General features: G+C 37.1%; 1 protein-coding gene across 4 annotated transcripts in view; it reads right to left on the bottom strand.

Moving 5' to 3' along the window:
- Window positions 1-24811, bottom strand: part of NOL4 (nucleolar protein 4) — a 427624-nt gene that overhangs the window by 87413 nt on the left and 315400 nt on the right. For 3 of the 4 annotated variants that reach the window (XM_058277605.1, XM_058277604.1, XM_071208522.1), the window contains exons 7-8: window positions 4599-4778; window positions 3725-3916 (exon numbers count right to left, since the gene is read on the bottom strand). In XM_058277605.1, coding sequence (XP_058133588.1) covers window positions 3725-3916; window positions 4599-4778 — 372 coding nt within the window. The remainder of the gene's footprint in view (window positions 1-3724; window positions 3917-4598; window positions 4779-24811) is intronic. The other variant, XM_058277606.1, reaches the window with a different exon arrangement.

The raw sequence follows: 24811 nt of genomic DNA on the forward strand, positions 1-24811 counted from the left end.
TCATAAATCTGTGCTTTCATGATCTTATCTTTTATAGGACTTACTGAATTTAAGAGCAAGACACCTTAGAGCAACTCATTTCTTTTCTGGAACAAAAAATAAACATTTGTGGAGAAGTATCTAAAGTAATTTGAGAACCAAAGATCTACAATAAAATCAATATGCAACTTGAGAATATTTGTCTAAGGATTATTCAATGCCTAATTAACTCATTGGTCCTTAAAATCTAGTGAACACTAAGATGGTACATCAGGCCAAATTTATTAGATTATGAAACATACCCTTTTAAATTCAACATTCAGGATTTATGATTCGTTTTATAACAGTGAATTGGTAAAAACTTTAGAAAAGTGTCATAAATGGCTATTTCATTGCATGTATTTCAGAGACTCTTGGGAGCAAAGACAAATTTTCATTACTTACTTAACCAATACATAACTATATTCTAATGGCTGTAGGTACTCAATTAAATGGATATGTTTTCATAAAAATTATTTAGGGATAGTGTAGAATAATTAAACATGAGTAGGTAGCACAAAATTAGTCAAAGTGAATCCTCATATTTTCAAGTATATTGCTAATATATGTTGTGATAAACCATTTCTTTAAGAATACATTTTTAAAAAATTTTCAGTCCCTAGGAATAATTTAATTTAGCATTTTTGTTTATCACTCTATTTAAGAGACCTTCTAGCTTATAGATCCCAAATAATTAAAAGAACTAAGGTTGCTGAATGCTGCTTTTACATCATAATACAGAATTCCCCACTAATTAATATACTTTACAATTCCATTTTATAAATATATTAAAACTTCTTTAGGCTGCTTTTTTTTAACTGTTTCAGTGTTGCAGACAAATAAGCTTATAAACACAATTACATTCTGAAAATGATACATTTTCTTCATATCGATTCAAAACATGACAGAAGAAAGGATTTTTATTTAATGCTGTTTAATAAAATTTTGGAATTTCTTATATAAAATTTTGAATTATGTGGACAAAGGAACTTTTTGTACATACTTTGTTATAATTACTAGCTACTGTAATCATGCCTTTTCTAGCTGTTCTAGGTAAGGATGAGTAGTCAAAATGGCCCACAATCCTTCCCTACACTTTATAGCAAAGAAGCAATTCATCAAACAAAAATTCCAAGTGTCGACTAACTAGTAGATTTAATTTATTTCCATTGGTACATGACTGAGTAATGTATAGAATAAAATGTATTAAATTACAATATCAGTCTTCATCTATTTAATTACACAAGGCCCTACATAATTTAAGTATTTCACTTCACACAACTGTTTCCTTTAATAAATATGAAGATCAGGGAATATAATATACTTTTCTGATTAACAAGTGAGACATGCACTACAGTTCTTATTACTTTGAATAATATCATGCATTTTAGATATATACTGAACGAATGAATGACCTTTTTAAAAAGTATTGTATCATTTCTGTACAGCAGATTTCCTTCAAGATTAGTTTGCAAAACTCCTTACCTTTCTATTAGCCAACTTTTTGTCCTATTCTATGTATAGCACAAGGCTTATACAAAGTGGATGCCATGTAAAAGTGAACAAATACAATTAATACAAATGAACTATAAATGCCTTAAGTAGTCCTTAGAGAACTTAAGAAATCTAAATGGAGAGGATTTTTTCTTTCACTTAAAGGATGTTATTGTAAAAATTTTATAGCATGAAAAATAAAATGAATTTTACCAAAAAAAGAATCTCTAACATTCAAAGATCAGGGAAAATTCAGATGCTCTGACAATAAAATTTTGTGTAATATTATCATTATTGTTATTGAAAAAAGTAAAAAATTTATGTGTATATATTTCTATATTGTACACTGGATAAAATAAATTTAATTTCAGTTGGAATTTTACTTCATCTGTTAAGTGATACTGACTACAATGTCAATGCCTATTTAGATACACCTGTTTAGATATTCTTTTTGTCATGTCTCCTACTCTACAGATGATGATAATCATGAAATAATTCAATATTTGGATAATAGCTTTATATCTTCAAGCCATTTCTCTTTCTCCCTTATACTCTCTTGTCATAATTTAATTTGGTCAGGCACAGCTATGCCATCTTTAGTTTAAAACTATTTATGTACCACCAATTGCAATTTGTGTGGGCCAATATTTCTGCAACTGGATACATAAATATTTGTGGAAAAAAATTTCAGATGATTGAATAAATACAATTTACAAATATTTTCAGCCTAAGGTTCACTGAATACTGACTTTGCCAGAAATGCCTTTCAGCACTTTACGAATGATAACTTATATAATTCTCACAGATTTATAAATTCAGAGTTATTTCCAGACAAGGGACTGAGGCACAGGCAGTGTTAGGTAATTTGCCCAGTTTTTTCATACAGCTAGAATGTGGCTGACCAGAATTCAAAACTGGGCTCTCTGGGGTCAGAGCCTATTGCCTATTTCCACCTAGGCCAGGGGTTCTTAACCTTTTTTGTTCCATGGACCCCTTTGCCAGTCAAGTGAAAACCATGTACCCCTTACTAAGTCCACACTATACTGTGTATTATTTAATAAATATATCACGCCCACACCAACACATCCCCACAAGAATAATTTTTTTTTTGAATTTCAATTCAAGCTCACGGACTCCTTGTTAAGAAGCCCTGACCTAAGCAGACTACCTCTCTTTCATTGACAGCACTTTTTCCTTTAAAAGACATCAGACATTTGTATAAGTCAAAGTAGAAAAACTGATAACAGTGTATTTGTTAACCTGCCTTTTATTTCACAGGATTTTAAATTTGCAAAATTATTTCTCATGTAGGATGCACTCTCTGAAACCTCTCCTACCTACCCCAACCCCTACTTCATCATCCCCTAATAAAGTAGAGGACATGGATCACAAACACTAATAGTTTCAGCTTTAATGAAGCCTTTGCAGATTCGAACAGAAAAACTAAAATAGTTTCAGAAAATTTCTAATGCATTTTGCTCACCATACATACATTGAAAAAATATATAACCTAAATGCATGCACTATTTCTAGGTATAGCAATTAGAACAAGGTGAAACAGAAAAAAGTTCAAAGAACATTGATACCTAATTTCCCCTCCATAAAATAACTTGAAATCAGTGTATAAACCCTAGCTGAATATAAAAGCTCACATTATCATTCACAAGCAAATGAATAAACATACCAATACAACAAAGCCTTATTTGTCACACGAGGATGTCCATTCCCTGATCTTTTCAAGGCTTGCTATTCATTAGCCATCGGTATGAAGGTGGTATTTCTTAGGTGATTCCATCCACTTCCCTTTGTTCCCAAGAAAGCCATTCTCACTTGCCATCTAAAACAACACTGGTCCTTCAGTTCAAGCGTTAATTAACCTCATATCCACTTTAGTAGTGACAAAAAGAAAACAAACACAAATGAGATGCTGGTTCTTATTGGTTTTCACCAATATTACCTTTATTTCCTACGACACCATGTGGACCTGTGACCGCTGGTTTCATAAGGCATTCCTTATTAAATCAACAAAGGGAAAAAATACTTCAGGGAAATGAAAAGGAGAAGGGGAAAAAAACCAAACAAGCGAACAAAACCCCCTTTAACCTGACATTATGGGAAAAAAAAAAGACACTAAGATGAAAAAAAAATAGTGTCATGGTGTACATGTGGGGTTTGGATGGAATCTAGGGCTGTGTTTTAATTCAAAACTCACCATCTCAAAACCACTTCTTTTCATCCGCCTGCAGGACTTGAGGTAAGTACGTATACGTTTTCTGGCACGCTCTTGATACTCAGGGAATTGTCGCCTGCATGAGTCAATGATAGCCTGGATCTTTTCTTTGGGCTGCTTAGAGATTGGGACCATTCGGTCCAAGTTTTCATCTACAAACAGCCTGACAAACATCTGTTGGCAAGAGGGAGACAGAGGAGAAGGGTTTGGAGGGCTGCTCTCTTCTGTTTCTAGCTTTCTGTCTTGATTACCGACAGGAAAATAGTCTTTCTGGTTTATGCACTGGAGAACTTTGCAATGGAAAGCCAGAAATTTTAAGCAAACACTCTTTAAAGATTTTCTTAAGGGTTGGATAAAAAACAGAAAGAAAGACAGACAGACAGAAAAGAATAGACTACTGTGTAAAAAAAAATCAGGAAATAACAGACTACGACAATTAAGCACCCCATAAAATTCTCTATCAACAATAAATACAACTGCTACATTGCTACACTGCACAGTGCATCAATCTCTGAAAACAAACAGTAGTCTCTTTTGTCATGCATAATTATATAAGCTGGGAAAACATAACATGGTGGGCCTACTCTTCCAGTGCGTAGCTCAGGCCCCCTTCTTCCTCTCTGTAAACATGCATACTCACACAACACAACTCCAGTTCTCAGCTCACATTGGCTTTAAAATTCTAAACAAAACAGCAATTCTGGTGTCTGGTTGGCAAAGAGTGTTTCATGTACTTTAAAAGTCCTTCTGTAAATTAAGCAAACATGTCTCTAAAATATCCACATTTACCAATAAGAAACAACACGAGAGTGAAGTGGTAAAAACTAAACCACACAGGGCGAGCGGCAGGACTCACATTAAAAGCCTTCAGCCGCTCAGCTTCGGCTCCATCTGTCTCGTTGACTTTCTCGGAATCCTCATGGTCATCGTGGTCGTCTTCGTCCTCGTCGCCCCTGGTGAGTGACAGGTCCTCTGCACCTCTGTCTACACTCTCATTTTTGCCAGAGTCATAGCTCGAGTAACTATGTGCGGGAGACTGAAAGGAAGGGAAATTGCTGCTTTTAAATTCATTGCACAAGGTAATCAATTGTTGCTTTACTTTTATTTTCAACCATTTCCCAAAAATCTTAAATAAGTTAACTCAGAGCTGTGGCTCTTTTAATTTAAATCAAAATAAATTAAATTAAAAATTAATTTCCTCAGTCACACTACTGACTTATCAAGTGCTTGATAGCCACATGGCACCTATCCATTATTGCCAGAAGCTCTATTGAAATTTGCTCTTTTAGAGCAATTACTATTTCTACTCGATAGTAATATTAAAAACAAAACAAAACAAAAAAACCCACTACAAAACCTATAACCAACTTTGCAAGAGAATTATAGAATCACATATTCTTAGAAATAAAAATGACTTTAGAGCTTAGTCAATTTAGCTGTATTCTTCTTTAAATAGGTAAAGGAACTAAGGGAAGGATATGTTTAACTTGCCAACAAAGACTGTAGACAATATTGAGATGAGGACTGCTTTATAGTATTTATAAGACATCATACTTTAAAATCAGTTTATAAATTGCCTCTGATTCTTAGGATGACATTTGCTTTTGGTTTAGAATAAAAGAACCAGGTTTTCTCCTATTAATCTGTGTTTCTGTATTCTAAAATTTATACAAAGGGCATGAGAAACGTAAAGAAAAATTAATGACTCCATTGTCACATATTCCAATGTTAAATGTCCATGTTACATATTACATATTCCAATGTAAGTATCATTAGCTCTGAAAATTTAAAAAGCAATTCCTTTTCAAATAAAACAGTTGATGGCCTTCTCAGAGGACCCAGTATGTGTAAGTGTATACAGATAAGGTCATTCCAATAAGTAAGCCAAATTTGATTTTTTGTCTTCATTACAGTATTACACATGCTCAAAATATTTACTGCTAGGACCTCTTGGGCTAATTCCAGAGTTAGTCTGGGAGACGTGACCTAGAATTATGGTGTGATAAGCATCTTGGCTCAGCAGTGTGTAGAGTAACAATATTCAATTTTTTATAATCCATTAGGGGTCATCATAACTGCCAACAGTCATCAAAGATTTTGATAAGATATGAAACTAAGCTATAGGTGAATCTGAAGAGGAATATTCTAGATATATTTTTATTTATGTAAAAGATATCTCCGAGATATTAAATACTATAATAATAAAGAAAAGTAGGGAACAGAAAGGGAAGAAAATTAGTACAAAGAATCACCTTGTGTCAGTTCCCCTAATCTTATGAGGTGGTATCTTCCCAACTCTACACATGAGGAAACAGTTTCAAAAAGACCAGGTAACTTCTTCATATCTAGATAATGGTATAACAAGTATTTAACCTATGTCTGGTTGGGGCTAAGAAAGGTGGAATGAGAAGGTTTTCTTGTTAACACAGATCATATACATTTCTTCTGTGTGTGTGTGCAATTGAAAGAACAAAATATTTGTGGGTGTAGGTAAATATGAATATGAAAAAATATTTTATATGTGATCTCACCTAAAGATATTACTCTGCCTAAAAAAATTGGATGGATTATTTACATTTACCTACAGAAGAGTATCTTGCAATTCATAAAACTTTAGTAATAAGCACTACTAATTGTAATAAAATTTCCATATATGACATGATGTAGTTAAAGAATTTATTGTTGCTTCACATAAAATTTTATTTTATTTTTTTAAAGGAGGTACCTGGGATTGAACTCAGGTCCTTGTACATGGGAAGCAGGTGCTCAACCACTGAACTACAGCCACTGCCCCCCCCACAATTTTGCTTATTCATTTCTTTTGCGTAAACTGACTTCTATTGAAAAACTAAATATTCCTAAATAACAGAAACGTTTATAGAAAGCAACTCTCTTTTTTAATTTTATATTTTGCATTAAATTTTATTTGTTTGGAATAAAATATATTTAAGAATAAACACCTAATAAACAATAAAAAACAAACATCTAAGAACAAAATGGAAAACAGCAGTAATTTTTAAAACCTCCTGTTCTAACCTCCAGTATCTATCTGAATTTCAGTCATTTCTTCCTTCAACAAACTCAGCTTTATGGAGTATCACTCTGTGTCTGGCACTGTGCTAAGATATTGTGCCACAGGACAAAATTCATCCAATAATTATGTACTGAGCACCTATCATAGGTCAGGCACTGTTCTTGGCTCATTAAATATATAATTCATTTCATTTATAATCAGTTGAATAACTTTCTTGAGATCACATAGCTAGTGAATGAAGTAGTCAGGATTTGAACCCATGCAAGTCTGGCTCTGTAATCAATGATCTTAACACCGTTCTATGCTGTTGCTAAAGGATGACTACTTAGGGAGGCTATCATTATAATATCAGCAGGAATTAATTGTTAAGATACCTCATTTCTTTTTATTTTTCCCATATAAAAGATATTTTATTTCTTGATGCCAACTTTTAAAACAGAAGCCTCTCTAGGATGAAACATATTAAACCTATGTCACCCTTTAACATTTGAATTCATTTTTCAAATATTAAATCATCATATCACAAACAAATCTAATCAAGACGTTTTGTTTGTGATGGAGGCTATTTAATATTGGTTATATTCATGAGCTGTGTTAAAACTGATACAGAACTTTTACATCCACATAACTGAATTTCACAGCAGAAGTGATAATTTGTCAATATTATAAATGATTTAATACATTAATTATAATAAAGACATTTGTTAATATATTTATATAATATTATAAATAATTAAGACTCAGAAAATTTGCCTGGGATAACCTTAGACATCTAGAAAAGTGATAGAGGGAAGCAGATGTGGCTCAAGTGATAGAGCTTCCGCCTACCATATGGGAGGACCTGGGTTCGATCCCTGGAGCCTCCTGGTGAAAAAGCAGCAGTGGAAACATGCCCGCATGGCAAGTCAGTGCCTGCACAGTGAGCCAGTGCCCCCTGCAAGTGAGTCATGCAGCAAGATAATGACACATCAAAAGAGAGACAAGGGGAGAGTCAAGGTGAAGCACCACAGTAACCAGGAACTGAAGTGGCGCAGCTGACAGGGAACCTTTCTCCCTGTTAGTGGTCTCCAGGATCAAATCCCAGTGAATCCTAGAGGAAGAGAAAATGAGAAGACAACACAGACAGCAAAAACAACAGGGCAGGAGGAGGGGAAGGGGGGAAAATAAATAAATGAATTAATTTTAAAAAATTAAAGTGATAGAGCTGGAAGTTAACTAGTGGCCCTCTAGTCATCACTAAGAGTATAGAACAACATGGGATTTCAGAGTAAGGGCCAAGGGAATGAGCAGAAAGAATGAGGATGTTGAGTTTCAGATCTCAATTCCAAAGTATAAAAAGAATGCCTAAAAGATGAATGCTAAAGCAAATTTTCACTAATTTTGATAATTGTGTCCAAGACCACTTACAGGTGGCCCTCCTATGGTATCTTCTAATACTTTGTTAGCCTGGAATATTTTCCTTTCAGAAACAGTCCCTGCTCCAATAAGTTAAGCTGCCAATTGCATGGCCACCAATGCTACCTACCACAGGTGTGCATGCCTGAACTTTACCTCTAAGTTGAGAGAGCCTGAGACTGAAACGAAGCTAAATCCAGCAGAGCTGAGCAACACAAAAAGTCCTGACATCATTTGAGCATTAAATTAACCCTGATCCCTTACTTGTGTGATATCATACATACTCTCATTAAAATTTTTTTTAAAAATTTAACTTGGGTTTAAGTCAGTTGCTATTGAATCTATGATGTAAATAAATCATTACAAAACCACACTAACAACTAAGATTTCATACATAATTCAGATACGTAGATGGCTCAGATAAATGGAGAATAGTATCTCTGCACAAAGCATTAGCTATCCTCAAATCTATTAACAAAGTTAAATACATTTGAATGGTTTTTACGATGGGAAATTGTAACTGGCAGTATTCATCAGTGCCTCTAAAAATGCAAGGATAACATATGGGTAGCATGATTTAATATATAAAACTATACATTAAAGGTAGAACTATATAATCATAAGAGTGGTAATAGAATTAGAATAGATTACTGTGTATTAACGGTGAATTATTTTCTTAGGAGGTACAGGGCACTGAACCCAGGACCTTGTACATGGCAAGCAGGTGCTCAACCACTGAGCTACATTAGCTCCCTTGAAGTTATTTTTTAAGTAGTGTACTTCTACAGCTCAACTCATTAACAATGAGATATTGTTGGGGATATTACCTAATAAGATATAATAAGGCCAATATTCTACAAGTTTGAAAAGTGTACCACATTATATATCTAGATGGCAACGTGCAATATTTGAACAATGTTATAATTCAAATAGAGGGATGCAAAAATGCTGGGCTAATTCATTCTTTCTAAACATCATGTGTTAGACATATCCAGTTGCCTGTTACAAATTGAACAATTTGGAATCAGGAGGTATTTATAGTCCAGTGACTCAAGGTAATGACGGCCCAATCTTGTAGGTGTGAAACTATACAATACCTAAATCTAATGTGTGATCGTTTTCAGAATAACTGCTTTTCCTCTCAAAATGTAAACTGAACATTTTTAAAAAATAATTTTAAATTTTGCTTTTCAGTGGGGAGTATCATTTCTTGCCTTTCTTACTGTTTAAGACCTTACTATCAATCAAGTAAATCAGATTAAGCTCAGTTTCCACAAAGATTCTCATTTCTACTTCAGTCTACTTCAATCTTCCCTAAACTTTGTCTTAATATATCATGACACTTGACATAGAATTAAACACTATCAAATTTTCAGGATAATTCGCATTTTCCCTCAAGTTGACTAAGGTAGGGATCACCACATATCTCTCCTAGCGTCCAAGAAATATCTCTACTAAGGTGACATTCAACATGTTGATGACTGCTTGTGATTCCTCTTTACCTACAAATTATCTGTTCTCTATTAGTGAGAAGAATGAAGTACTGTGGAGATTCGAAGACTCAAGAAAAAAAATTATCATCTAATAATCCACATATACTATGGCAGTTATTTGCCCCATAACCTGCCTCTGCCTTTATATGACCTTGGATGACCTTAGCCTAGGAAGCCATCATTTCAGAATCGGTTTTTTAATGGTTCTTATCTGGTATCACCGGACCAGATCTTAAAAAAAAAAAAACCATATATTAAAGAATCATAACTTAAGCCCTTTAGGCCTTATATCAGATACATAGTTGCTTATCCTCAAAAGACAATTGTTGGTTGTGTGAACAAAGGTGGAATTCTGACTTAGCTATGTGATGGTTAAGCTAATATGTCAACTCTGCCCGGTAATGGGGCACAGGTGCTTGGTCAAGCAAGCATTGGCTAAATGTAACACAAGAGCATTTCATGGATTTTAATCATCAGTGAGCTGACTGATAGATAGCTAGTTACATTTACAATCAACTGAGATTGCCATAAGCAATGAGTGATTTCTTGAAGGCCTTAAAAGAACTGATTTCAACATTCAGAGAGAAAATCCCCATCTCTACTTTGGATAGCCAGTGTCTCCTGGGGAACTCATCAAAGACCTTTGTCGGAGCCCCTGGTTTTCTGCCACCCTATGGAATTTGGACTTGTACATCCCCACAGTTGTGTGAGACAGTTTTATAAAATCTCATACTACTTATAGATAGCGCCTATTGGTTCTATTTCCCTTGAGAATCCTGACTAACACAAGTTACCTGTTCCATTTGTTCCTTCTGAGATAGCATGTGGCACTCCTTAGCAAAGACTCTCCTGAGAATATAGTTGCACTTTCTTATGTTTCCCACCCATACAGAATTGCCATCTCTGGATCTTGAATAATCACTTTTGGGAGGAAGCTTAATCTTTTCTCTTACTTGTAGTCAAAGAATAGGATGGCTCAGACAGCAATGTCACAGTGCTTGATATTAGATGCAGCTGGTGATAGGGACAATTTCTGATATATGCAGCCAAGGGGAAAAAATGGAGAAATATTATTTCCTCATTATGGCCTAAATAAGGGAAGAATCACAGGAATTCAGTGCCAGACATTCATGCTTCCATAATATGTTGTGCATATCTCTATCATAACACTGATCAAAAGCATTCTACATGTTAGCTTATTTGTCCATATTTCACGTAGACTGAAAGTTACTTGAAATTAGGATCATTTAAGGAGCAGGGCTCTTCTATCTTTATAACTTTGCACAATACCAAGCACCCAGTGGGAATAAAGTACAGTCAGTCCTTATTTACAGATTCCACATTTATAAATTTTAGCAAGTAGGCAAATTTGCAATTCCAAAATCCATACTCAGAATGCTAGGTCATTCGAGAATATGCACAGAGCAGAAAAAAACAAAAAAACAAAAAAACACAAAATAAACCACAACAACCTTGAGTCAATCAATGCTCCGCTTTCTTTTATCAGCTCTTGCACTGCATACAAGTATACTTTTCATGGTATATTTAGTGCCACATTTTTCACATGTTTGTGCTTTTTATTAGTGATTTCGCCATTAAGAGTGATCCCCAAACATAGAGCTGAAATACTGCTTAGTGTTCCTAAGTACAAGAAGGCCGTGATGTGCCTCCTCATGTGACGCAAAATGAAGTGCCCAGCACCACCTAAGAAGCAGGCATGCCAAAAAATGTGAACTTGAAGTTAATCAAGCTTCAGTTTAGAAGTAGCGGTTCTTAAAGTATGGTTGTTGGGCCAGCAATATTACCATCTCCTGGGAACTTGCTAGAAATGCAAATTATCATGCTCAATCCCAGACAAATTAATCAGACCATCTGGATTTGGGTCCAGCAATCTGTGTTTTAACAAGCACTCCTGGGGACCTAACTTTCATTTATATGAAATATGGGAGATAGATAAACAAGTTAAATGGTACCAGAGAAGGAATACAGACAAATCAGGAATATGAGACATTTTATAACACATCCAATTCTGGTTCTGTATAAGTTTGTCTCACAGATGAAAAAAATGACATATATTAAAAGAGATTTAAGAGAGATTAAACATAAAATATGTGAAACTTGTTTGAATCATGATTGAAATGAGCCAATTATAAAAGACGTTTTTGAGAAAATTGAAACTATTTTATTAAGGATGAAGGAATTAGATGATGTGATGGCTAATTTTATGTGTAAACTTGGTTAAGCTGTGGTATCCAGGTGTTTGGTCAAACATTAACCTAGCTTTTGCTGTGAAAATATCTTTAGATGTGACAGACATCCACCATCAGTTGACTTTAATGTTATACTTGATAACATGGTGGGCCTCATCCAATCAGCTAAAACCTTAAAAGCAAAATCTAAAGTAATCCAAAGAAAAAGAAATTTTGCCCCAAGACAACACCATCAACTCCTTTCAAAGTTTCAGAACTACAGTCTTTTCCTATGGATTTAGGACTTGCCAGCCCCCACAGTTTGGTGAGCCAATTAATTAAAATATATCTTAGGGACTTCCAGAAAGATGGCATTGGAGTAAGGCAGCAGGGCTCAACTCTCTTACATCAACAATGGAGGAAGGGCAAAAAGCTGTCTGAGGCAGCTGCTTTGGGGGTCTGTAGACATGGAGAGTGCTATATATAATCCAGGAGGGAAAGGGAGAGAGACAGAAGGTAAAGTGAAAACCATGAGTTACTAGACATGGCAGGAATGGCACCTACCCCACACTTTCAAGGTGGCCATTCTGGGTAAAACCTGTGGCTCACTGTGGCCAATTGAGAGGGGAACAGACATCTTCCTTCTTGGGAAGGAGGAGGGTGCAGCAAAAAGCAGAGTGTGAGTTAAGCCAGTGGAGCCTGATTTGAATCTTGGTTCTGGCCAGACCAGAATCACCAGTGAGGGTATATGACAGAGATACCTCCATGGAAAGATTCATCTGCTGGCAGGCCAGGAAACTGCAATAAGTAAAAAAAAAAATTTTTGGAGTCACCCATGCTACAGGCCTGTCTAATCTGTTCTGCAGCCCTTGAGTTGATCCCTGGCCCTATTTTGATAACTTAAGCTGGGCAATCTTAAAGATTTAAATAAGTTGAATAAAAAATCAAAGAAGAGCCATGAAATAAAACCACTAGGCAAAAGAAAGAAATCAACTGTTATAATAAATTAACCAACATAATCAGATCCCTAGACATAAACAAGAAGTTAAAAGCCACATTAAGGAACAGGAAGCTATGTCCCAGCCAAATGATCAAATAAAAAATCCTGACAAGATACAGTATTTAAAACAACTGACCAATGATGTTCACACAAAACTCCTAAAAGATAAAGAATATTAAGAAGATACAGGGTGAGTATAAAGAACAATTTGAAAGTTTGCAAAGAAAAGTAAAAATTTATGGAATGAAAGAGGCAATTAATGAGAGTAAAAATACATTAGAGGCAAATAATATCAGACTTGAATTGGCTGAGAAGAGAATAAGGAAGTTGGAAAAGAGTATCTGGATTTAAAAGACAGGACAAAAGAGAAAAAAAAAATGGGGAAAAAAATGGAACAAGGTGTCAGAGAATTGAATGACAATGCAAAATGTACAAACATACATGTTTATAGGTGTCCCAGAAGGAGAAGAGAATGGAAAAGGGGCAGAAAAAATATTTGAGGAAATAATGGCCAAAACCTTCCCAACCCTTAAGAAAGACATAAACATCAATATCCAAGAAGGAAAATGCACCCCACAGAATAATCTGAACAGACCTACTCTGAAACACCTACTATTTAGAATGTCAAATGCAGAGGTAAAGAGAGGATTCTGAAAGCAGTAAGAGAAAAGCAATGCATCATTTACAAGGGAAACTCATGTATACTAAGTGCTGATATATCACCAGAAACCATGGAGATGAGAAGCCAATGATATGATATACTTAAGGTTCTGAAAGAGAAAAAATGCCAGCCACAAATTCTGAATCCAGCAAAACTGCCCTTCAAAACTTAAAGTCTTCACACAAAAACAAAAACCGAGAGCATATTAACAAAAGACTGGATTTACAAGAGATACTAAAGGGAGTTCTTCTGCCAGAAAGGAAAAGACAAAGGCAAGAGACTTGAAGAAGAGTATAGAAATGAAGACTATTAGTAAGGGCAACTAAAGGGCAAAAAGATAGACAATAGTAAGCTATGACAATAGAAAGTCAAAGGATAAAATGGATGAAGTAAGTAATGCCTTTATAGTAATGACATTGAATGTTAATGGACTGAACTCCCCAATCAATAAACAAAGACAGAAAAGATTTAAAAAAATGAGCCATCAATATGCTATGTACAAGAGACTTACTTTAGAAGGAAAGTCATAACCAGGCTGAAATTGAAAGGATGGAATAAGATATTCTACACAAATAGTAACCAAAAAAGAACTGGAGTAGTGATACTAAAATTGGACAAAATAGATTTTAAATGTAAAACTACTATAAGAGATGAAGAAGATCATCATATATTAATAAAAAGGGCAATTTACCAAGAAGAAATAACAATCATAAATATTTATGAACCTAACTTAGGTGCCCCAAGATACAAGGAACACACTAGCAAAACTGAAGGGAAAAATAAAAGGCCTTACAATAATAATTGGAGAATTCAATTCACCATTCTCGGCATGGATAGAACATCTGAACAGAGGATAAAGAAAGAAATATAGAGCTTGAATAATATGATAAATGAACAAGACTTAACAGATATTTATGGAGCATTACACCCCAAAACAGCAGGATAGACATTCTTTTCAAGTGCTCATGGATTCTTCTCCAGGGTAGACCATATGGTGGGTCACAAGACAAGTCTCAATAAAATTAAAAAGATTTAAAATTTTCAAATCACTTTCTTTGATCATAATGGAATGAAGCTGGAAATCAATAATGGACAGAAAAAGTGAAAATCCATAAATATATGGAGATTAAACAACACACTCTTGGGCGGTGGACTTGGCCCAGTGGTTAGGGCGTCTGTCTACCACATGGGAGGTCTGCAGTTCAAACCCCAAGCCTCCTTGACCCATGTGGAGCTGGCCCATGCACAGTGCTGATGCACGCAAGGAGTGCCATGCCACGCAGGGGTGTCCCCCACGTAGGGGAACCCCACAAGCAAGGAGTGTGCCCCATAAGGAGAGCCGCCCAGCATGAAAGAAAGTGTAGCCTGCCCAGGAATGGTGCCACACACACAAAGAGCTGAAACAACAAGATGACGCCACAAAAAAGAAACACAGACTTCCATGCCACTGACAACAACAGAAGCAGACAAAGATGCAGCAAATAGACACAGAGAACAGACAACTGGGGTGGGGGGGGGGGAAGGGGAGAGAAATAAATCTTTTAAAAAAATTTTTTAAAAATCACACTCTTAAATACAGTGGATCAAAGAATAAATTATGAGAGAAATCAATAAGTACCTCAAGGCAAATGAAACCAAGAACGCAACATATCAGAACCTATGGGATGCAGTGAAGGCAGTGCTGAGTGGGAAATTTATAGCCCTCAATGCTTACATTAAAAAAAGAAGAGCTATTATAAAATCGAAGACCTACCTGCACACCTGGAGGAATTAGAAAAGCATCAGTAAACGAATCCCAAAACAAGCCAAAGGAAAGATATAATAAAGATCAGAGCAGAAATAAATGAAATTGCAAACAAATAAATAGAATCAACAAAACCAAAAATTGGATCTTTGAGAAGATCAACAAAAAGCAACAAACCTTTAGCTAGAATGACAAAGAAAAAAAGAATATGCAAAAAATAAATAAATAAAAGGAGACAAGTGAGAGGGATGACATTACCACTAACCCCACAATAACAAGAGAGATCATAAGAGGATATTATGAACAACTTTACACCAACATAGATGAACTGGACGAGTTCCTAGAAACATATGAACAACCTATGCTGACCCTAGAAGAAACAGATCTCAGCAAACCAATCACAAGTCAAGAGACTGAAACATCATCAAAAACTTCCTGAAGATGCAAAACCCAGGAGCAGATGGCTTTTCAGGTGAATTCTACCAGTCATTCAAAAAAGATTCAATACCAGTCTTGCTCAAACTCTTCCAAAAAATTGAATAGGAGGGAATGCTACCAAATTCATTCTATGAAGCCAACATCACCCTAATACGAAATCAGATAAGGATACTATGAAAAAAGAAAATTACAAACCAACTTCTCTAATAAATATTGATGAAAAAATCCTCAACAAAATGCTTGCTACCAAATCCAAAAGCACATTAAAGAATTATGACCATGATCAAGTATGTTTTATCCCAAGTATGCAAGGGTGGTTCAACATAAGAAAATCAATTAGTATAATATATGAAATTAATAATTAGAAGAAGAAAAATCAATGATTATCTTGATTGATGCAGAAAAGGTATTTGGCAAAATACAGCATCTATTCTTGACGCAAACACTCCAAAGTATAGGAATAGAAGGAAATTTTTCAATATGGTAAAGTACATGTATGAAAAGGTCACAAATAACATTGTACTCAATGGTGAAAGACTGAGATTTTTCTCACTGAGATCAGGAAGAGACAAGAATGCTCAGTCAAAACTATTATTCAATATTGTGCTAGGAGTCCTAGCTAGAGTAACCAGGCAAGAAATAGAAATAAAAGGCACCCAAATAGGAAAGGAAGAATTAGAACTTTCACTATTCAGTGATAACATGATCCTATACTTAGCAAATCCTGAAAAATGGACAAGAAAGCTACCAGAACTACGAGACAGTTCAGCAAAGTGGCAGGATACAAGATTAACATGCAAAAATCAGTGGTGTTTCCATACACTGCTAATGAGCAATCTGAGGAGGAAGTCAGAAAAAAAAATCCATTTACAATAGCAACTAAAAGAATCAAATATTTAGCAATAAACTTAACTGAGAACATAAAGTACCTGTATTGCTAAAAGACACCCAAAAAGGACACAAACAAATGGAAGGGTATTCTGTGTTCATGGGTTGGAAGACTAAACATTAAGTTATCAATTCTACTTCAAGCCCAATAAAAATGTCAACAGCCCTTTTTAAAGAAATGGGAAAGCCAATTAACAAATTTATTTGGAAAGGTAAGGGGCCCTGAATAGTCAGAAATATCTTTAAAAAGAGTGAAGTTAAGGACTCTGACTTTCTGACTTTAATACATCTTACTCAGCTACAGTGGCAAAATACAGCATGGTACTGGCATAATGATAACTTAACCAGCAGAACCAAATTGAGAATTCAGAAATAGATCCTCACAGATATGGTCAAATGATTTCTGACAAGACTATCAAACCCACCCAGCTGGGTAAGAACAAGAATTGATGCTAGGAGAACTGGATATCCATTCCAAAAGGAAGAGACCCCTACACACCTTACACAAAAAATTAAGTAAAAATATTATCAAGGACCTAAATATAAAAGCTAGAAGCATAAAACTCCTAGAAGAAAATGTGGGGAAACATCTTCAAGATCTTGTGGTAGTTGGTGGTTTCTTAAACCTTATAATCAAAGCATGAGCAATGAAAGAAAAAAAATAGATAAATGGGACCTCCTCAAAATTAAATACTTTTGTGCTTCAAATGACTAAGAAGGTGAAAAGGCAATGTACTCACTGGGAGATCATTTTTGGAAACCACATATCTGATAAGGGTTTGAGCTCCATGTTATATAAAGAGGTCATATAACTGAACAATAAAAAGATGAGTAACTGAGACAACTAGCAAGATTGCAGCAGAGTAAGGAGCTCCTAGAGTCAGTTCCTGCTACAGGGCAGTTAGTAAACACCCAGAGCTATCTGGAGCTAGCTAAAGCACATGTTTGGGGGCTTCAGGAGACCAGAAGAGCATCCAGCAACATCCTTGAAGGAATGGAAGGAGGAGACTGCTCATCTGCAGAGAAGATTTGTATGTAGAGTGCTGCACGCCAAGGAGGCCAGTGCCCATCCTCCACTGGAGACACAAGCTGTCTCCAGAGCTGTTCCATAGCTGGAACTGAAAGCTCCACTTCCCAAAAACAGGGAAGAAAAAGACAGTTGGGTACCAACTTCAGCTACTGATTAGTACCTTTGATGGGCTAGGGTATAATCCCAAGAACAGCTAAAGTTTGAACCTGTCCAAGTCAGAAAGAGGCTGATGGCTGCCATCTTAACTCTGTGCCTGGCATGAGGGGAAGCAGATGGACTTAAAATTACAGTGCTGGTAGGGTCCAGCTTCTTTCCATTCAGATCAGATTGCAGTTCTAACCTAAGCCCCAACCCCACCTCTGGCAGGGAGGAAGCTGGGGGGACCTACACCAGCCTGTCCAGGAAATTACTGGCCAAGCCATGGAGGCTGGTGATTATCCTACTTTGGCAGTGCAAGCTGCCCCAGGAGCTACATTGTGGCTGGAATTGGAAGCTCCATTTTCCAAAAACAGGGTAAGGGGAGACAGTTGGCCACTGATTTCAGCTAATGATTAGTAGACTTGGCTAAGATATAACCCTAGGAACAGCTAAGGTATGAATCTGTCCAAGTCAAAAAGAGGCCAGTGGCTGCCATTTTGACTCCGCCCCCAGCATGAGGGGAAGCCCAGCTGACCAAAAAATCACAGAGGCAGTAGGTACCAGTTTCTTTCACCCAGATAGTCCTACAGCCCTAGGCTATGCTTCAACTCCAACTCTGGGATGGAGGTGATTGGTGGGCCCTGCACCAGCCTAACCAGGTAACTGCAGGTACCTTTGGCTGGCACAGATTGAATAATTGGAAGTTTACCAGGGCAACTCTGGTCATCTTGGACCTGAACTGCACAGATTTTTGTCCACACCTACAGCTCCATCCCCACCCCAGGCAGAGGAGAAAGGGGTGAGAAGCTTGACCACTGTCTCTGAGCAACCTGAGTCTAGGCCTGCATGACTTGGATTATTCCACACAGCTGTGACTCTGTCTCTACCCCTGGCAAAGAAAGAAGCTGGGAGAAGCTTCATCAGTCCCTATTGCAATGAGGGCAGCTTGAGCCTCCACAGTTTATCCTTGCCTCCTACTGAACCACCAGCAAGGGAGAATGGGCAGGAAGCCCTAAACTAAAGAGAAAAATTGCACCCAGAATAAATAGTAACCCAGAAGCCAAGACATGAACCAAAAATTACAATCCACACCAAGAAAGAGGAAACTATGGCCCAATTAAAGGAACACGATAAGCCTCCAGATGACATAAAGGAGTTGAGACAACTAATCATAGATACTCAAATAAATCCCCTTAATAAATTCAATGAGATGACTAAAGAGATTAAGGATATTAAGAAGACATTGGATGAGCACATGGAAGAATTTGAAAGCATACAAAGAAAAATAGAAGATCTTATGGGAATGAAAGTTACAATAAATGAAATTTAAAAAACATTGGAATCATATAAAGCAGATTTTAGGAAAGGATTGATGAGCTTGAAGAAATGGTCTCTGAAAGTAAACATACAAAAGAATAAATGAAGAAAAGAAAGGAAAAAATTTAACAAGGTCTCAAGGGACTAAATGACAGTAAGAGATGTACAAACAAACGTGTCATGGGTGTCCCAGAAGGAGAAGAGAAGGGAAAAGGGGAAGAAGGAATATTTGAAGAAAATAATGGTAGAAAATTTCCCAAGCCTATTGAAAGACATAGATATCCATGTCCAAGAAGCACAACGAACTCCCGCCCAAAAAAAAACTGAGTAGACCAACTCTAAGACACATACAAATCAGAATGTCAAATGCCAAAGACAAAGAGAGAATTCTGGGAACAGCAAGAGAAAAGCACTGTATAACATAAGAGGGATACCTAATAAGATTAAGTGCTAATTTCTCATCAGAAACCATGGAGGCAAGAAGACAGTGGTCTGATATATTTAAGATACTACAAGTGAAAAAATTTCAGCAAAAATCTTATATCCAAGAAGATTGTCTTTCAAAAATGAGGGCAATCTAGCCCCGTTCGGTGGGGCTGAGACAGGCCGGGCCGCAGCGGCGGACGCTGGAGCCGGACCGGGCTGTGCCGGCGGCGAGCGGGGCCGGGTGGGACTGAGCCGGGCCGAGCCGGGCCGCGGCGGCCTGCGGAGCCGGGCGGGGCCAGTTCAGGCCGCGGCAGCAGGCGGCGGACGCCGGAGCCGGGCCTGGGCCGCTGTAGCGAGCGGAGCCGGGCGTAGCCGGGCCGGGCCACGGCGGCGTACGGAGCTGGGCGGGGCCGGTCCAGGACGCAGCGGCGAGAGGCGGACGCTGGAGCTGGGCCGGGCCGCTGTAGCGAGCGGAGCCGGGCGGAGCCGGGCCGGGCCGCGGCGGTGAACGGAGCCGGGCGGGGCCGGTGCAGGCCGCGGCGGCGGGAGGTGGACGTGGGAGCCGGCTGGGCCGCTGTAACGAGCGGAGCCGGGCGGAGCCAGGCCAGGCCGCGGCGGCGTAAGGAGCCGGGCAGAGCCGGTCCAGGCCTCTGTGGCGGGCAGAGGCGGGTGGAGCCGGGCCTGCGGAGGGGTTTCTGTTCTTTGTTTTTTTTTTTTTCTTTTTTTTTTTTGAGCATCTGCAGTACTGGGGAGTTCGTGGGCCCTGGGTGGCCTATTGGGGGTTTGTGGGAAGGGAGGTGCTTGCAGACCCATTTGGGCAGACAGACGGGGGGTTTTAGGGCAAAGCGGGGGGAAGTTGTTGTTTTAGATAGTGTTGCAATTGTGACACGTGTATACCTGTATCTCTCTTCCCCCTATCCGTTCCCCACCGTTTGCCCATCCTCTTTTTCTTTCTTCCTTTCTTCTTGTCTTTCTTTTTTTCTTTATTATAATTAGTTTTTTTGTTTTTCGGTTTTCTCTTTCCCTCTTGTCCCTCATCTTCCACTTATTTTATTTTAATTCAAGTATACAATAGGTGCTACAGGGAACACCTCACATTTGCTGGGGTTTTCCCATCCTCCACTGTCTCATTTCTGTGTGAACTGATTTAAGCTACCTACACTATCCCCCTTCCCCTGCATCTTGATATCCACTATCATCTACTGTCTCTCCTATATTCCACCCCCCACCTCCCGTTCTTTGATCCACAAAGTGTCTAACTCTTAATTTCTAATACCTTTGTTCTGTTTTCTGTCTGTTATCCACTCTTGAAACTATTACCTTTCTTTTCTTTTTCCCTCTCTCATGAAAACAATAGCTTTGTAGTTCATACCATATTCCTCCCATATTCAGTCATCTACTTCATAAAAGGTACTCTACCTACAGCTATAACTCTATACAATCTACACGAATCTAACCTCCATCCTCCCAGATCTCATATTCTTGCTTTGTTAACATACATCACCAATACTACTTTACACTTTTCCCTTGCTTACACAATTGCCTTTCCCCAACACTAATACTTTCCTCTAAAGTGAGCTTAACCAACAACAAGTAACTAGAATAAGAAGAAAAAAGTGACAAAGAGAAGATATAACACCTATGCAAAAATAACAACTAATTAACCTCCAAGAGCAGACAAAGAAGCTAAGGAACTGATTAAATTAGTCAAAATAAAGAGATGACCAGAAAGCAACAAAAATCTACAAACCAAACCAATAATCAGGAAAACATGGCTGAATCCAATCAACAAACCAATAATCACGAAGGGGAGCAAAACTTGGCACAAGCAATGAAAGATCTCAGAACATTTATCACCGACAAATTTGATGCAGTAATGAAAGAGGTTAACAACATGAAGACATCACTTGGAGGGGAAATTGCAGACATACCCAAAAACATAACAGATATGATGGGAATGAACACCACAGTTCAAGAAATCAAAAATACACTTGCAGCAAATATCAGCAGACTAGAAGAGACAGAGCAGAGAATTAGTGATGTGGAAGACAGTACATCAGAAATCAAACAGATAGTAGAAGGGGTTAATAAGAAGATAGAAAAAATCCAATTAGGATTTAGGGACCTGAATGACAATGCAAAACGCTCAAACATACGTATTATAGGCATTCCAGAAGGTGAAGAGAAGGGAAAGGGGTCAGAAGGAGTGTTGCAGGAAATAATGGCTGAAAACTTCCCAAATCTACTGAAAGAGACAGATGTACATATCCAAGAAGCACAGCGCACTCCACAAGTCATAAACCCCAACAGGCCCACCCCAAGACATATACTTGTCAAATTATCCAATGCTCAAGACAAAGAGAAAATCCTAAAAGCAGCAAGAGAAAAGAAAACCATCACATACAAGGGAAGCTCAATTAGATTAAGTGCTGATTTCTCTTCTGAAACCATGGAGGCAAGAAGACAGTGGTATGATATAGTCAAGGTACTAAAGGAAAAAAATTTCCAACCAAGAATACTCTATCCAGCTAAACTAGCATTCAAACATGATGGAGAGTTCAAAATATTCGCAGACAAACAGAAACTGAAAGAGTATACCAACAAGAAACCTCCCCTTCAAGAAATTCTAAAGGGAGTTCTGCAGGAAGAAAGGAAAAAACAGGAAAGGCAAAGTTGGAGGAGAGTTTAAGACCAACAACAACAACAAAAAAGACAAAAAAAATATATACAAACAAAATATGACAAACACAAATCCAATCAAAATATGGCTAACACAAATAATTCCTTGATAGTAATAACACTGAATTTCAACGGATTAAACTCACCTATCAAAAGATTCAGACTGGGACATTGGATAAGGAAATATGACCCATCCATATGCTGTCTACAAGAGACACATCTTAGACCCAGAGACGCATGGAGATTGAAAGTCAGTGGCTGGAAAACAATCATACAAGCTAACAATAACCAAAAAAAGGCAGGAGTAGCTATATTAATATCAGACAAAATAGACTTTAAATGTGAAACAATTGTGAGAGAAAAAGAAGGATACTACATTTTAGTGAAAGGGAAAATCTGTCAAGAAGATCGAACAATCATAAATATCTATGCCCCTAACAAGGGTGCCTCTAAATACGTCAGGCAAACGCTGGAAAAACTAAGTGAAAGAATAGATACATCTACAATTATAGTGGGGGATTTTAATACACCACTATCAACTCTGGACAGAACATCTCAAAAGAGAATCACCAAAGAAACAAAACATCTGAATAGTATATTAGAGGAGCTGGATCTAATAGACATATATAGATCGCTACACCCAAACACAGCAGGATATACATTTTTCTCAAGTGCACATGGATCATTCTCCAAGATAGATCATATGCTAGGCCACAAAGAAAGGCTGAACGAATTCAGAAAGATTGAAATCATACAAAACATTATCTCTGACCACAGTGGAGTCAAGCTGGAGATTTGCAAGGGACAGAAGCCCAGATTTCACACCACGATTTGGAAATTAAACAGCACACTCTTAGAAAAACAGTGGGTCAAAGAGGAAATCTCAAAAGAAATCAATGACTACCTTGAAACAAATGATAATGATAACACAACATACCAAAATTTATGGGATGCAGCAAAAGCAGTACTGAGAGGGAAGTTTATAGCCATAAATTCATATATCAAAAAAGAAGAAAGAGCAAAAATTGAAGAACTAACTGCACATTTGAAGGAATTAGAAAAACAACAACAAAGTAACCCAACAGGAAGAAGAAGGAAGGAAATAACAAAGATAAGAGCAGAACTAAATGAAATAGAAAATAAGAAAGCACTTGAACAGATAAACAAGACCAAGAGCTGGTTTTTTGAGACGATTAACAAAATTGACAAACCTTTAGCAACACTAACAAAGAAAAAAAGAGAGAAGATGCAAATACACAAAATAAGAAATGAGAAAGGCGATATCACCACTGACCCCACAGAAATAAAGACTATCATAAGAGGATATTTTGAAAAACTATATTCCGACAAAAATGACAATCTAGAGGAAATGGACAAATTCCTAGAAACACATAAGCAGCCCATATTGACAAAAGAAGAAATTGATGATCTTAACAAACCAATCACAAGCAGAGAGATAGAATCAGTTATTAAAAATCTCCCAACTAAGAAGAGCCCAGGGCCAGATGGCTTCACAGGTGAATTCTACAAAACATTCCGGAAAGAACTGACACCAATCCTGCTGAAACTATTCCAAAACATCGAAACAGAAAGAACATTACCCAACTCCTTCTATGATGCCAACATTACCCTAGTACCAAAGCCAAACAAAGACATCACAAGAAAGGAAAATTACAGACCAATTTCTCTAATGAACCTAGACGCAAAAATACTTAACAAAATACTTGCTAATCGTATTCAACAACACATTAAACGTATTATACACCACGACCAAGTGGGATTCATCCCAGGTATGCAAGGATGGTTCAACATAAGAAAATCAATCAACGTAATACACCATATAAACAGATTGAAGGAAAAAAATCACATGATTATATCTATTGATGCAGAAAAAGCATTTGACAAAATACAGCACCCTTTCTTGATAAAAACACTCCAAAAGATTGGAATACAAGGGAATTTTTTGAACATGATAAAGAGTATATATGAAAAACCTAAAGCCAATATTGTTTACAATGGAGAAATCCTAGACTCCTTCCCTCTAAACTCAGGAACAAGACAAGGATGCCCACTGTCTCCGCTCCTATTTAACATTGTCTTAGAAGTACTTGCTCGAGCACTGAGGCAAGAACCAGAAATAAAAGGCATTCAAATTGGAAAGGAAGAAGTCAAAATTTCATTATTTGCAGATGACATGATCCTATACATAGAAAACCCTGAGAGATCTACAACGAAGATTCTAGAACTCATAAATGAGTTTAGTAAAGTCGCAGGTTATAAGATCAATGCGCAAAAATCAGTAGCATTTCTGTACACCAACAATGAGCAAGATCAGGAGGAAATCAAGAAACAAATACCATTCACAATAGTAAATAAAAAAATCAAATACTTAGGAATAAATTTAACTAAAGAGGTAAAGAACTTATACACCGAGAACTATACAAGATTGTTCAAGGAAATCAAAGAAGACCTAAATAAATGGAAGACTATTCCTTGTTCATGGATAGGAAGACTGAACATTATTAAGATGTCTATCCTACCAAAACTGATCTACACATTCAATGCAATCCCAATAAAAATCAACACAGCCTTCTTTAAGGAACTAGAAAAACTATGAAATTTATTTGGAAAGGAAAG

This window comes from Dasypus novemcinctus, chromosome 16 (genome assembly GCF_030445035.2).
Source record: "Dasypus novemcinctus isolate mDasNov1 chromosome 16, mDasNov1.1.hap2, whole genome shotgun sequence".
Lineage (NCBI taxonomy): Eukaryota > Metazoa > Chordata > Mammalia > Cingulata > Dasypodidae > Dasypus > Dasypus novemcinctus.